Source organism: Oncorhynchus gorbuscha, unplaced genomic scaffold (assembly GCF_021184085.1).
Source record: "Oncorhynchus gorbuscha isolate QuinsamMale2020 ecotype Even-year unplaced genomic scaffold, OgorEven_v1.0 Un_scaffold_1305, whole genome shotgun sequence".
NCBI classification, from domain to species: Eukaryota; Metazoa; Chordata; class Actinopteri; order Salmoniformes; family Salmonidae; genus Oncorhynchus; species Oncorhynchus gorbuscha.
In genome coordinates this window covers 26,258-41,964 of record NW_025746122.1, presented here as the reverse complement: position 1 = coordinate 41,964, position 15,707 = coordinate 26,258, and the positions used below count along the sequence as shown (strand labels likewise).

Below are 15,707 nucleotides of genomic sequence, written 5' to 3'. Positions count from 1 at the left end.
AGAAGCACTTTGGTTGTTGTTGCATGACATACTGTGGGGCAAAATTATTTAGTCAGCCACCAATTGCGCAAGTTCTCCCACTTAAAAAGATGAGAGGCCTGTAATTTTCATCATAGGTACACTTCAACTGTGACAGACAAAATGAGAGAATATACTATATAGCCTAGAAACCTGGTTAAACTATCATTATGACATCATGGATGAATTCTAGAATATACTATATAGCCTAGAAAACTGGTTAAATTATCATTATGACCTCATGGATGGCCAGTCCTTGTATTCATAGTGTAGTGAATTCAGGGAGAGGCCCTGAGCTGAACTCAAACCTGGGTCCAGCGACTGTCAAGTCAACACCTTTTAACTGTTATGCCAAGATGTCTGAACTTCTTGACGAGGTCGCTAGATGTTGTGTTAAGGTTTCTACAATATTGTTCTCTATGAATTTGAGAGTGGTTACACTTCTCCTTCCCCCATCCCTCAGCTGTTAACCAAGTCTCTGGGCAGCCATTTTGTTGCTTTTTAAAAACCCCACACAACCCAGCAATCTGCAGTTCAAACAATAACAAATCTGTCATTCCACCACTATTTTGGTAATAAAAGATTATGGGGTTGGAGACATGTAACTACAGACAGACCTATGGATGCAAGGACTGACCATCCATGCAACATTATAGTTTTAACCATGTTGAGGCAGCAGGGTAGCCTAGTGGTTAGAGCGTTGGACTAGTAACCGGTTGCAAGTTCACATCCCCGAGCTGACATGGTACAAATCTGTCGTTCTGCCCCTGAACAGGCAATTAAACCCACTGTTCCTAGTCTGTTAATGAAAATAAGAATTTGTTCTTAACTGCTATAGTGTTGATTTACATTGTTTCTAAACATTATAGTAAAAAAATATTATTTGGGGTTCTGATGGGGTACAACAGTTGAACTCAGCTCATGAGGCATGTGTTATATTCTTCAAGAATCAATGGATGTAAATAAATAATTTAAAAGTCACAATATGGGTGTAGCGATTGCAGATTTCCGCCTTAACACCAAACATCAGTTCAACTGCAGAGTTTGTGCCTCTGTTGTTAAGACAGTACTTACTAGTGTTAATCAGGGAACGGTTTCTCAAAACCATCTTCAGGCTAAATTCTTCGTTCGGACCATTGGATAACTTAAGATGCGTCTGGGAAACCGGAACCAGATATCCAGGTTCCTCCTCTTCCTCCTTTTTCGATGTAACAGTCATCTCCTCCCCTTCCTCTTTCGCGCCATAAACTGCATCTTCCTCTCCTTTCACTGTAACATCATCCTCCTCTTTCACTCTGAACGCGTCCTCCTCTTCTTTCACAGTAACGGCCCCACTCTCTACTTCTTGTTTTACTGTGATATCCTTCTCTTCATTAGAAGGAGAGTAGCTTGGTGACCGCATGGTCGGAGATGTTAGCTATGCTAATGCTAACTTAACCACCCCGCTAGCTGACTAATAATAACACCGTAAATATTAAATTGGATAACTAACTAGACGACAGAAGTGGGTTTAAAACTGGGGAATAGCTTAGTGAGCGCATGGTCGGGGATGTTAGCTATGCTAATGCTAACTTAACCAGCCCGCTAGCTGAATAATAATAACTACACCGTAAATATTAAATTAAATCGGATAACTAACTAGACGACAGAAGTGGGTTTAAAACACAGTGGCTAATATACACGAAAGCGTCTAAAGAGCTATATTGTTTCGGCTAATTCCTCTATCAAGCTACGGAGGTGTTTGACGAACTGTTGCTGCTGATGAAAGAAGCGTTCCGTCCACTACATTATACGTCACACCAACAGCATCGCCTTAAAGTCTCAGACCGCCATCTGCTGACTGGAGTGGGTAACGCAGATGAGTAAAATTTTTATTTAATTTTCAGACAAAAAGTTAAAGGGTAGGAATCAGAGACGACGCTCGTCCTAAAATATTAATTACCCCCCCCCTAAATAAATCAATATCAGTCAATATTTTTTCTTCTGTGATTTATTTTTTTCGTGAGCCGTTCCATCACATCTTAAACTTCCTATCGGGTTGGATCTTGGACCGGGGGAGGCTGCTGCTGCACCAGTGACTGTTGGCCTTTCTTCATCAAAGATGGCGGACAGAAATACGAGGATGGAAGCAAATGTAAGGGATTACAACGTCATAATGAATCATGCAAAAAACATGTACAGTTTACATTTACATTACATTTAAGTCATTTAGCAGACGCTCTTATCCAGAGCGACTTACAAATTGGTGCATTCACCTTATGACATCCAGTGGAACAGCCACTTTACAATAGTGCATCTACATATTTTAAGGGGGGGGGGGGGTGAGAAGGATTACTTTATCCTATCCTAGGTATTCCTTAAAGAGGTGGGGTTTCAGGTGTCTCCGGAAGGTGGTGATTGATTCCGCTGTCCTGGCGTCGTGAGGGAGTTTGTTCCACCATTGGGGAGCCAGAGCAGCGAACAGTTTTGACTGGGCTGAGCGGGAACTGTACTTCCTCAGTGGTAGGGAGGCGAGCAGGCCAGAGGTGGATGAACGCAGTGCCCTTATTTGGGTGTAGGGCCTGATCAGAGCCTGGAGGTACTGAGGTGCCGTTCCCCTCACAGCTCCGTAGGCAAGCACCATGGTCTTGTAGCGGATGCGAGCTTCAACTGGAAGCCAGTGGAGAGAGCGGAGGAGCGGGGTGACGTGAGAGAACTTGGGAAGGTTGAACACTAGACGGGCTGCGGCGTTCTGGATGAGTTGAAGGGGTTTAATGGCACAGGCAGGGAGCCCAGCCAACAGCGAGTTGCAGTAATCCAGACGGGAGATGACAAGTGCCTGGATTAGGACCTGCGCCGCTTCCTGTGTGAGGCAGGGTCGTACTCTGCGGATGTTGTAGAGCATGAACCTACAGGAACGGGCCACCGCCTTGATGTTAGTTGAGAACGACAGGGTGTTGTCCAGGATCACGCCAAGGTTCTTAGCGCTCTGGGAGGAGGACACAATGGAGTTGTCAACCGTGATGGCGAGATCATGGAACGGGCAGTCCTTCCCCGGGAGGAAGAGCAGCTCCGTCTTGCCGAAGTTCAGCTTGAGATGGTGATCCGTCATCCACACTGATATGTCTGCCAGACATGCAGAGATGCGATTCGCCACCTGGTCATCAGAAGGGGGAAAGGAGAAGATTAATTGTGTGTCGTCTGCATAGCAATGATAGGAGAGACCATGTGAGGTTATGACAGAGCCAAGTGACTTGGTGTATAGCGAGAATAGGAGAGGGCCTAGAACAGAGCCCTGGGGGACACCAGTGGTGAGAGCGCATGGTGAGGAGACAGATTCTCGCCACGCCACCTGGTAGGAGCGACCTGTCAGGTAGGACGCAATCCAAGCGTGGGCCACGCCGGAGATGCCCAACTCGGAGAGGGTGGAGAGGAGGATCTGATGGTTCACAGTATCGAAGGCAGCCGATAGGTCTAGAAGGATGAGAGCAGAGGAGAGAGAGTTAGCTTTAGCGGTGCGGAGCGCCTCCGTGATACAGAGAAGAGCAGTCTCAGTTGAATGACTAGTCTTGAAACCTGACTGATTTGGATCAAGAAGGTCATTCTGAGAGAGATAGCGGGAGAGCTGACCAAGGACGGCACGTTCAAGAGTTTTGGAGAGAAAAGAAAGAAGGGATACTGGTCTGTAGTTGTTGACATCGGAGGGATCGAGTGTAGGTTTTTTCAGAAGGGGTGCAACTCTCGCTCTCTTGAAGACGGAAGGGACGTAGCCAGCGGTCAGGGATAAGTTGATGAGCGAGGTGAGGTAAGGGAGAAGGTCTCCGGAAATGGTCTGGAGAAGAGAGGAGGGGATAGGGTCAAGCGGGCAGGTTGTTGGGCGGCCGGCCGTCACAAGACGCGAGATTTCATCTGGAGAGAGAGGGAGAAAGAGGTCAGAGCACAGGGTAGGGCACTGTGAGCAGAACCAGCGGTGTCGTTTGACTTAGCAAACGAGGATCGGATGTCGTCGACCTTCTTTTCAAAATGGTTGACGAAGTCATCTGCAGAGAGGGAGGAGGGGGGGGAGGGGGAGGAGGATTCAGGAGGGAGGAGAAGGTGGCAAAGAGCTTCCTAGGGTTAGAGGCAGATGCTTGGAATTTAGAGTGGTAGAAAGTGGCTTTAGCAGCAGAGACAGAGGAGGAAAATGTAGAGAGGAGGGAGTGAAAGGATGCCAGGTCCGCAGGGAGGCGAGTTTTCCTCCATTTCCGCTCGGCTGCCCGGAGCCCTGTTCTGTGAGCTCGCAATGAGTCGTCAAGCCACGGAGCGGGAGGGGAGGACCGAGCCGGCCTGGAAGATAGGGGACATAGAGAGTCAAAGGATGCAGAAAGGGAGGAGAGGAGGGTTGAGGAGGCAGAATCAGGAGATAGGTTGGAGAAGGTTTGAGCAGAGGGAAGAGATGATAGGATGGAAGAGGAGAGAGTAGCGGGGAGAGAGAGCGAAGGTTGGGACGGCGCGATACCATCCGAGTAGGGGCAGTGTGGGAAGTGTTGGATGAGAGCGAGAGGGAAAAGGATACAAGGTAGTGGTCGGAGACTTGGAGGGGAGTTGCAATGAGGTTAGTGGAAAAACAGCATCTAGTAAAGATGAGGTCGAGCGTATTGCCTGCCTTGTGAGTAGGGGGAAGGTGAGAGGGTGAGGTCAAAAGAGGAGAGGAGTGGAAAGAAGGAGGCAGAGAGGAATGAGTCAAAGGTAGACGTGGGGAGGTTAAAGTCGCCCAGAACTGTGAGAGGTGAGCCGTCCTCAGGAAAGGAGCTTATCAAGGCATCAAGCTCATTGATGAACTCTCCGAGGGGACCTGGAGGGCGATAAATGATAAGGATGTTAAGCTTGAAAGGGCTGGTAACTGTGACAGCATGAAATTCAAAGGAGGCGATAGACAGATGGGTAAGGGAGAAAGAGAGAATGACCACTTGGGAGAGATAAGGATCCCGATGCCACCACCCCGCTGACCAGAAGCTCTCGGGGTGTGCGAGAACACGTGGGCGGACGAAGAGAGAGCAGTAGGAGTAGCAGTGTTATCTGTGGTGATCCATGTTTCTGTCAGTGCCAAGAAGTCGAGGGACTGGAGGGAGGCATAGGCTGAGATGAACTCTGCCTTGTTGGCTGCAGATCGGCAGTTCCAGAGGCTACCGGAGACCTGGAACTCCACGTGGGTCGTGCGCGCTGGGACCACCAGATTAGGGTGGCAGCGGCCACGCGGTGTGGAGCGTTTGTATGGTCTGTGCAGAGAGGAGAGAACAGGGATAGACAGACACATAGTTGACAGGCTACAGAAGAGGCTACGCTAATGCAAGGAGATTGGAATGACAAGTGGACTACACGTCTCAAATGTTCAGAAAGTTAAGCTTACGTAGCAAGAATCTTATTGACTAAAATGATTAAAATGATACAGTACTGCTGAAGTAGGCTAGCTGGCAGTGGCTGCGTTGTTGACTTTGTAGGCTAGCTGGCAGTGGCTGCGTTGTTGACACTACACTAATCAAGTTGTTCCGTTGAGTGTAATAGTTTCTACAGTGCTGCTATTCGGGGCTAGCTGGCTAGCTAGCAGTGTTGATTACGTTACGTTAAAAGAACGACAACAATTATCTTTGATACACAGACGGCTATGTAGCTAGCTATGTAGCTAGCTACGATCAAACAAATCAAACCGTTGTGCTGTAATGAAATGAAATATGTGATACTACCTGTGGAGCGAAGCGGAATGCGACCGGGTTGTTGAGTGCGGAAGTTCTATTCAGTAGACGTTGGCTAGCTGTTGGCTAGCTAGCAGTGTCTCCTACGTTAAGGACGACAAATAGCTGGCTAGATAACCTCAGTAAATTAAGATAATCACTCTAAGACTACACGCTCTAAACTACACAATTATCTTGGATACGAAGACAGCAAAGACAACTATGTAGCTAGCTAACACTACACTAATCAAGTCGTTCAGTTGAGTGTAATAGTTTCTACAGTGCTGCAATTCGGTAGACGGTGGACGTATGCAAGCTGGCTAGCTGCTGGGCAGATAGCAGTGTAGACTACGTTAGGACGACGAAATACAAGTTGCAATAGAAGTACTGTTTCACTATGTTGTCCTCTTTCTTTTCCTTTTTCTTCTGTCCTTCTTTTGTCCTTATTTTGTCTTCCTTTCTTCTGTTAACTAGATATTTTTTGTTGTTATTCTTTGTAAGCTAGCTAGCTTCTTCCAGGAGAGTCCCTAGCAACAGTTGACAGGAATGTTAGTTAATGGAGAGACAAATGATTATGCTTGTTTTAAATCATAGTTCATTTACGTAAATCGTGATTTAGCCAGCTTGCTGGGCTAGTTTTATAGGTGTTGTGACATGAGTTTGAAATGGTCATTCTGGTTGTTTTGGGGACACCTTAAACAACCCACAAATCAGGCGGTCGTTTTGTGAAAAAGTGGATGTATAGAATCTAGCTGACTGAAGAATTTACTGCAAATTGAATGTACAAATTTGTATTTGCCATGCAGATAGATGAAATAACGTATGTTATTGTGCAGTGGATGACTGTGCAGTGGATGATTAAAATCCCTGTATGCCCATGGATGTGTAGCTAGCTATCTAGCCGATCTGTGTATGGACCCAAATGTTTGGAATAAATATTAGTTCAGAACCTAGCTATGAACCTCAACTATCATAGCCAGTTGTATCAACTTCAAAACAGCCTGAATGACATTAATGAAGCCTATGGGTTGAGTAGAATATAATATCATGTTTTGCCAAGGATTCAAGTCAAATATACATGTAGCTATTACCATGCATGAGATCCCCACATTGTAGCCTGTACATTTAATATATTCACTGATCATGTACTCTACCTTGGCAAATTAATGTGCAGTTTAGGTATGAATGTCTTTGAGGTGATCAAATTCCTGTCTTTGAATGATACCGTGTCTGCATGTATGTATTACAATTATACACTTCAACAGTGTTTACCAATCTTGGTCCTGGGACATTAATGGTTACACATATTAACTAATAGACTAGAAACAGGATTTAACTAGTTAATTCATATATACAGAAATATATATTTTTAAACACTACACTTCCTATGCATCATGTAAATACTCTAACACCGGTTCATCTCAACATCTAATGCCCTTCATCTGCATTGATCTGGTAAACACAGGATAGGTGGAGTATTTCATCACATTACACTTAATTTCAACCAGTAGAGAATGTGAAACGCTTTATTGAAAAGCTCATTATCCAAGTGTTATAAATACAAGTTCAATCTGTCCATCAATGCACATCTGTTGTGAATTATAAAAACAGAGGAAGAAAGAGGTGGAGAGAGAGGTGTTAAAGACAGAAAGGGAAAGAGGAGGAGGAGCAGAGAGAGGTGTTAAAGACAGAAAGGGAAAGAGGTAAACACATAGGAGCAGGGAAGGCAGCACATGATTAATGAATCACAGTGCTACATAACTGTTCTCTCAGTTCATCACAATTACATAACCATTGGGCCGACTAGAGACACTGTTATCTTAAAAGCAGGTGAGGTGGCGATGATGGGACTGAGGGTTGGCATCCTCTCACATCAAAACATACCTGCAGACCAGAGACAGATGGAGAGAGTGAGCATGTTTAAGCCTTGTGCATTTATTTTTTAATCTAACATTGTTAATTATCAATCAGGAGGTGAAATGCAAAACAGACCTGGGATCATTAACTCTGGGACGACTGCATCTCTATCTGTATTTCAATGTAAAACATCTCTTTAATAATACTTCCTGTATAATATAAACTGACCTGGGATCATTAACTCTGGGACTACTACATCTCTATCTGTATTTCAATGTAAAGCATCTCTTTAATAATACTTCCTGTATAATATAAACTGACCTGGGATCATTAACTCTGGGACGACTGCATCTCTATCTGTATTTCACTTCTGGCTGTGCCGGGTGGAGATTATAACAGAACGTGGCCAAGATGTTCAAATGTTCATAAATGACCAGCATGGTTGAATAATAGTAAGGCAGAACAGTTGAAACTGGAGCAGGAGCATGGCCAGGTGGACTGGGGACAGCAAGGAGTCCTCATGTCAGGTAGTCCTGGGACATGGTCCTAGGGCCCAGGCCAGTTGAAACTGGAGCAGCAGCATGGCCAGGTGGACTGGGGACAGCAAGGAGTCATCATGTCAGGTAGTCCTGGGGCATGGTTCTAGGGCTCAGGTCCTCCGAGAGAGAGAAAGAAGGAGAGAAGGAGAGAATTAGAGAACGCACACTTAGATTTACACAGGACACCGAATAGGACAGGAGAAGTACTCCAGATAAACAAACTGACCCTAGCCCCCCGACACATAAACTACTGCAGCATAAATACTGGAGGCTGAGACAGGAGGGGTCAGGAGACACTGTGGCCCCATCCGAGGACACCCCCGGACAGGGCCAAACAGGAAGGATATAACCCCACCCACTTTGCCAAAGCACAGCCCCCACACCACTAGAGGGAAATCTACAACCACCAACTTACCATCCTGAGACAAGGCCGAGTATAGCCCACAAAGATCTCCGACACGGTACAACCCAAAGGGGGAAACCCAGAAAAGGCCGACCACAACAGTGAATCAACCCACCCAGGTGACGCACCCCCCCAGGGACGGCACGAGAGAGCCCCAGCAAGCCAGTGACTCAGCCCCCGTAACAGGGTTAGAGGCAGAGAATCCCAGTGGAAAAAGGGGATCACATTTCCTGTTGCAGAGGGAATATTGTTGTGTTGTGAGAAACTGCTGCATCTGTTGTTACACAAGTGCGTACCTTACGACAAGATATTCTTTCCCAATACCGGGGTTGAACCCGGGCCACCTGGGTGAAAACCAGGAATCTAACGCTAGGACCATATGGGAAGACACATACTTAAAATACACATCACAGACAAATCTTTAAATGTTGACATCATGCCTGTTGGATTTAAAAGCTACATCTTTTTCTCAGAGATGTTGGGGAATGTCAGGATGAAATCCGTGTAAAATGTGTTTGAAGTGAGAACAGCCAGAAGCACTGAAAATACAGTATCATTCACAGCTTGATTTCAGTCAATTAAATAAAATATTGAGCAAGCCAGGAGTCGAACCTAGAATCTTCTGATCTGTAGTCAGACACGTTATCCATTGTGCAACTGGCCTCACGTCTAAAATGAAGTCAGGTCACAGCCCAGACCAGTGTACACAGTCATAGCGTCTGTCAACAAAAAGGTTCCTTGGTTTTCTGTTTCAGATGCATATCTTAATTTGATCCTCCTGTTGTTGCATGAATTTTACTGCAGAGCAAGAAATGCAGCCATGAAGTGTATTCAACGTTTAAAAATAATTGTATAATTCAAATCTACATGACATGTACATTTCATGTTGCTGAGGGGATATTGTTGTGTTGTGAGAAACTGCTGCATCTGTTGTTACACAAGTGGGTACCTAATGACAAGATATCCTTTCCCATACCGGGAGTTGAACCCGGGCCACCTTGGTGAAAACAAGGAATCCTAACCGCTAGACCATATGGGAAGACACATACTTAAAATACACATCACAGACAAATCTTTAAATGTTGACATTATGCCTGTTTGATTTAAAAGCTACATTTTTTTTTAATACAGTATCATTCCATGCTTGATTTCAGTCAATTAAACAAAGTATTGAGCCAGCCAGAGTCGAACCTAGAATCTTCTGATCCGTAGTCAGACACGTTATCCATTGCGCCACTGGCCCCACGTCTAAGCTGAAGTCAGGTCACAGCTAGACAAGTGTACACAGTCATGGCGTCTGTCAACAACAAGGTTCCTTGGTTTTCTGTAACAGATGCATATATCTTTCATTTGATCCTCCTGTTGTTGCATGAATTTTACTGCAGAGCCAAGAAATGCAGCCATGAAGTGTATTCAACGTTTAAAAATAATTGTATAATTCGAATCTACATGACACGTTGCTGAGGAATATTGTTGTGTTGTAGAAACTGCTGCATCTGTTGTTGTTACACAAGTGGGTAACTAATGACAAGATATCCTTTCCATACCTGGAGTTGAACTCAGGCCCACCTGGGTGAAAACCAGGAATCTAACCGCTAGACCATATGGGAAGACACATACTTAAAATACACATCACAGACAAATCTTTAAATGTTTGCATTATGCCTGTTGGATTTAAAAAGCAACATCTTTTTTTTCTCAGAGATGTTGGGGAATGTCAGATGAAATAATCTAAAATGTGTTTGAAATGAGAACAGCCAGAAGCACTGAAAGGTAAACAGTATCATTCACAGCTTGATTTCAAGTCAATTAAGTAAAGTATTGAGCAAGCCAGGAGCCGAACCTAGAATCTTGTGTGATCCGTAGTCAGACACTTTATCCATTGCGCCACTGACCCCACATCTAAGTTGAAGTCAGGTCACAGCTAGACCAGTGTACACAGTCATAGCGTCTGTCAACAACAAGGTTCCTTGGTTTTCTGTTTCAGATGCATATCTTAATTTGATCCTCCTGTTGTTGCATGAATTTTACTGCAGAGCAAGAAATGCAGCCATGAAGTCTATTCAACGTTTAAAAAAGCCTTGTATAATTTGAATCTACATAACATGTCACATTTCCTGTTGATAAGAATATTGTTGTGCTGTGAGAAACTGCTGCATCTGTTGTTACACAAGTACGTACCTAACGACAAGATATTCTTTTTCACATACGGGAGTTGAACCCTGGCCACCTGGGTGAAAACCAGGAATCCTAACCCCGTGAGACCATATGGGAAAACACATACTTAAAATACACATCACAGACAAATCTTTAAATGTTGACATCATGCCTGTTGGATTTAAAAAAGCTACATCTTTTTTTCAGAGATGTGGTGGAATGTCCAGATGAAATCCGTCTAAAATGTGTTTGAAGTGAGAACAGCCAGAAGCACTGAAAGGTATACAGTATCATTCCCAGCTTGATTTCAGTCAATTAAATAAAGTATTGAGCAAGCCATGAGTCGAAACAAAAAATCTTCTGATACATTGTCAGACACGTTATCCATTGCACCACTGGCCCAACGTCTAAGCTGAAGTAAGGTCACAGCTAGACCAGTGTACACAGTCATAGCGTCTGTCAACAACAAGGTTCCTTGGTTTTCTGTTTCAGATGAATATCTTAATTTGATCCTCCTGTTGTTGCATGAATTTTACTGCAGAGCAAGAAATGCAGCCATGAAGTTTATTCAACGTTTAAAAAGCTTTGTATATACATAACATGTCACATTTCCTGTGAGAATATAGTTTTGTTGTGAGAAACTGCTGCATCTGTTGTTACACAAGTGGGTAACATAACAAAAATATATTCTTTCCCATACCGGGAGTTGAACCCGGGCCACCTGAGTGAAAACCAGGAATACTAACTGCTAGACCATATGGGAAGACACATACTTAAAATACACATCACAGACAAATCTTTAAATGTTTGACATTATGCCTGTTGGATTTAAAAGCAACATCTTTTTCTCCAGAGATGTTGGGGAATGTCCAGATGAAATCCATCTAAAATGTGTTTGAAGTGAGAACAGCCAGAAGCACTGAAATGATAAACAGTATCATTCCCAGCTTGATTTCAGTCAATTAAACAAAGTATTGAGCTAGCCAGGAGTTGAACCTAGAATCTTCTGATCCGTGTTGTCAGACACTTTATCCATTGCGCCACTGGCCCCACGTCTAAGCTGAAGTCAGGTCACAGCTAGACCAGTGTAGACAGTCATAGCGTCTGTCAACAACAAGGTTCCTTGGTTTTCTGTTTCAGATTCATATCTTAATTTGATCCTCCTGTTGTTGCATGAATTTTACTGCAGAGCAAGAAATGCAGCCATGAAGTGTATTCAACGTTTAAAAAGCTTTGTATAATTTGAATCTACATAACATGTCACATTTCCTGTTGCTGAGGGGAATATTGTTGTGTTGTGAGAAACTGCTGCATCTGTTGTTACACAAGTGGGTACCTAACGAAATATATTCTTTCCCCATACCGAGTTGAACCCGGGCCACCTGGAGTGAAAACCAGGAATCCCTAACCGCTAGACCATATGGGAAAACACATATTTAAAATACACATCACAGACAAATCTTTAAATGTTGACATCATGCCTGTAGGATTTAAAAGCTACATCTTTTTTTTCTCAGATGTTGGGAATGTCAGATGAAATCCGTCTAAAGTGTGTTTGAAGTGAGAACAGCCAGAAGCACTGAAAGGTATACAGTATCATTCCCTGCTTGATTTCCAGTCAATTAAACAAGTATTGAGCCAGCCAGGAGTCGAACCTAGAATTTTCTGATCCGTAGTCGAACCGTTATCCATTCAAATCAAATCAAATCAAATTTTATTTGTCACATACACATGTTTAGCAGATGTTAATGCGAGGTGTAGCGAAATGCTTGTGCTTCTAGTTCCGACAATGCAGTGATAACCAACAAGTAATCTAACTAACAATTCCAAAACTACTGTCTTATACACAGTGTAGGGGATAAAACATGTACATAAGGATATATGAATGAGTGATGGTACAGAGCAGCATACAGTAGATGGTATCGAGTACAGTATACATATGAGATGAGTGTGTAGACAAAGTAAACAAAGTGGCATAGTTAAGTGGCTACTGATACATGTGTTACATAAGGATGCAGTCGATGATGTAGAGTACAGTATATACATATGCATATGAGATGAATAATGTAGGGTAAGTAACATTATATAAGGTAGCATTGTTTAAAGTGGCTAGTGATATATTTACATCATTTCCCATCAATTCCCATTATTAAATGGCTGGAGTTGGGTCAGTGTCAATGACAGTGTGTTGGCAGAAGCCACTCAATGTTAGTGGTGGCTGTTTAACAGTCTGATGGCCTTGAGATAGAAGCTGTTTTTCAGTCTCTCGGTCCCAGCTTTGATGCACCTGTACTGACCTCGCCTTCTGGATGATAGCGGGGTGAACAGGCAGTGGTTCGGGTGGTTGATGTCCTTGATCTTTATGGCCTTCCTGTAACAACGGGTGGTGTAGGTGTCCTGGAGGGCAGGTAGTTTGCCCCCGGTGATGCGTTGTGCAGTCCTCACTACCCTCTGGAGAGAGCCTTACGGTTGAGGCGGGTGATTGCCGTACCAGGCGGTGATACAGCCCGCCAGGATGCTCTCGATTGTGCATCTGTAGAAGTTTGTGAGTGCTTTTGGTGACAAGCCGAATTTCTTCAGCCTCCTGAGGTTGAATAGGCGCTGCTGCGCCTTCTTCACGGCGCTGTCAGTGTGAGTGGACCAATTCAGTTTGTCTGTGATGTGTATGCCGAGGAACTTAAAACTAGCTACCCTCTCCACTACTGTTCCATCGATGTGGATAGGGGGTGTTCCCTCTGCTGTTTCCTGAAGTCCACAATCATCTCCTTAGTTTTGTTGACGTTGAGTGTGAGGTTATTTTCCTGACACCACACTCCGAGGGCCCTCACCTCCTCCCTGTAGGCCGTCTCGTCGTTGTTGGTAATCAAGCCTACCACTGTTGTGTCGTCCGCAAACTTGATGATTGAGTTGGAGCGTGCGTGGCCCACGCAGTCGTGGGTGAACAGGGAGTACAGGAGAGGGCTCAGAGCGCACCCTTGTGGGGCCCCCCGTGTTGAGGATCAGCGGGGAGGAGATGTTGTTGCCTACCCTCACTGGCACCACGTCTGAGCTGAAGTCAGGTCACAGCTAGACAAATGTACACAGTCATAGCGTCTGTCCAGCAACAAGGTTCCTTGGTTTTCTGTTTCCAGATGCATATCTTAATAATTTCAGATGCAATACTTAAAATACACGTCACCCAGACAAATCTTTTCAAATGTTGACATCATGCCTGTTGGATTTAAAAAGCTTCACATCTTTTTTCTCAGAGCTGTTGGGGAATGTCCCAGGTGAAATCCGTCTAAAATGTGTTTGAAAGTGAGAACAGCCAGAAAAGCACTGAAAAGGTAAACGAGTGTCATTCCAGCTTGATTTCAGTCAGTGAAGTATAGTCATCAGGCCAGCCAGGAGTCAGACCTAGAATCTTCTGATCCGTAGTCGAGACACTTTTTGTCCGTGCAAGCCACTGACCCCCGTCTAGGCTGAAGTGAGTCACAGCCTAGATGGCGTGTGAACTGGTCATGGCGTCTGTCAACTAAAAGGATTTCCTTGGTTTTCTGTTTCAGATGCATATCTTAATTTGATCTCTGATGTTGTGCATGAATTTTTGCTGCCAGGCAAGAATGCTGTATGAAGTGTATTCAACGTTTAAAAAGCTTTGTATAATTTGAATCTACAGGAGTCCAAAACTTGAATCTTCTGATCCGTGGTCGAACCACGTTATCCATTGCGCCCCACTGGCCCCCGCGTCTAAGCTGAAGTCAGGTCACCGCTGGAGCCAGTGTACACAGTCTGTAAATATCACAAGTTCTTGGTTTCTGTTTCCAGATGCATATCTTAATTTGATCCTCCTGTGTGCGATTTTGCAGAGCAAAATGCAGCAACAGAAGTCATATTCAACGTTTAAAAAGCTTTGTATAATTTGAATCTACATTAACAGTCACATTTTCCTGTTGAGGAATATTGTTGTGTTGTGAACTGCTGCATCTGTTGTTACTCAAGTGCGTACCTATGACAAATATATTCTTTCCCATGCGGAATTGAGCCGTACACCTGGGTGAAAACCAGAATCCCTAACAGCTAGACCATATGGGAAGACACATACTTAAAATACATCACAGACAAATCTTTAATGTTGACTATCATGCCTGTTGATTAAAAGCTACATCTTTTTTTTCTCAGAGATGTTGGGGAATGTCCAGATGAAATCACGTCTATAAGTGTGTTTGAAGTGAGAACAGCCAGAAGCACTAGAAAGGTGAACTGAGTAATCATTCCCAGCTTGATTTCAGTCAATTAAGCAAAGTATTGAGCCAGCCAGGAGTCAAACCCTGAGATGCTGATTCATAGTGAACCGTTATCAATGCTCCCTGTCCCCACGTCTAAGCTGAAGTCAGGTCAAAGCTAGACCAGTTTACTGATCATGGCGTCTGTCAACAGCAAGGTTCCTTGAAGTTTTCTGTTTCAGATGCATATCTCAATTTGATCCTCCTGTTGTTGCATGAATTTTACTGCAGAGCAAGAAAATGCAGCCATGAAGTGTATTCTAGCGTTTAAAAAGCTTTGTATAATTTGAATCTACACTAGCGATTCACATTTCCTGTTGCAGAGGGAATATTTGTTTGTGTTGTGAGAAACTGCTGCATCTGTTGTTACACAAGTGCGTACCTAACTTGACAAGATATTCTTTCCAATACCGGGAGTTGAACCCGGGCCACCTGGAGTGAAAACCAGGAATCCTAACCGCTAGACCATATGGGAAGACACATACTTAAGGAAATTCACATCTGAACCAAATCTTTAAATGTTGATATCATGCCTGTTGGATTTAAAAGCTACATCTTTTTTTTCTCAGAGAGGTTGGGGAATGTCCAGATGAAATCCATCTATAATGTGTTTGAAGTGAGAACAGCCAGAAGCACTGAAAGGTAAACAAGTATCATTCAGCTTGATTTCAGTCCAATTAAGTAGAGTATGGCGAGCCAGAATTGAACCTAGAATCTTCTGATCCGTGAGTCGAACCGTTATCCATTGCGCCACTGGCCCCACGTCTAAGCTAAAGTC

At 44.0% G+C, this 15,707-nt stretch overlaps 1 protein-coding gene across 2 annotated transcripts in view; it reads right to left on the bottom strand.

Annotated features, from left to right (window-relative positions):
- Positions 1 to 15,707, bottom strand: part of LOC124022136 (zinc finger protein 239-like) — a 55,940-nt gene that overhangs the window by 31,371 nt on the left and 8,862 nt on the right. Inside the window, exon 2 of one of the 2 annotated variants that reach the window (XM_046337179.1) lies at positions 1,093 to 1,381. The exons of the other annotated variant lie outside the window; for it this stretch is intronic. Within the exon in view, the coding sequence (XP_046193135.1) occupies positions 1,093 to 1,381 (289 nt within the window). The remainder of the gene's footprint in view (positions 1 to 1,092; positions 1,382 to 15,707) is intronic. 2 annotated transcript variants of the gene reach the window in all.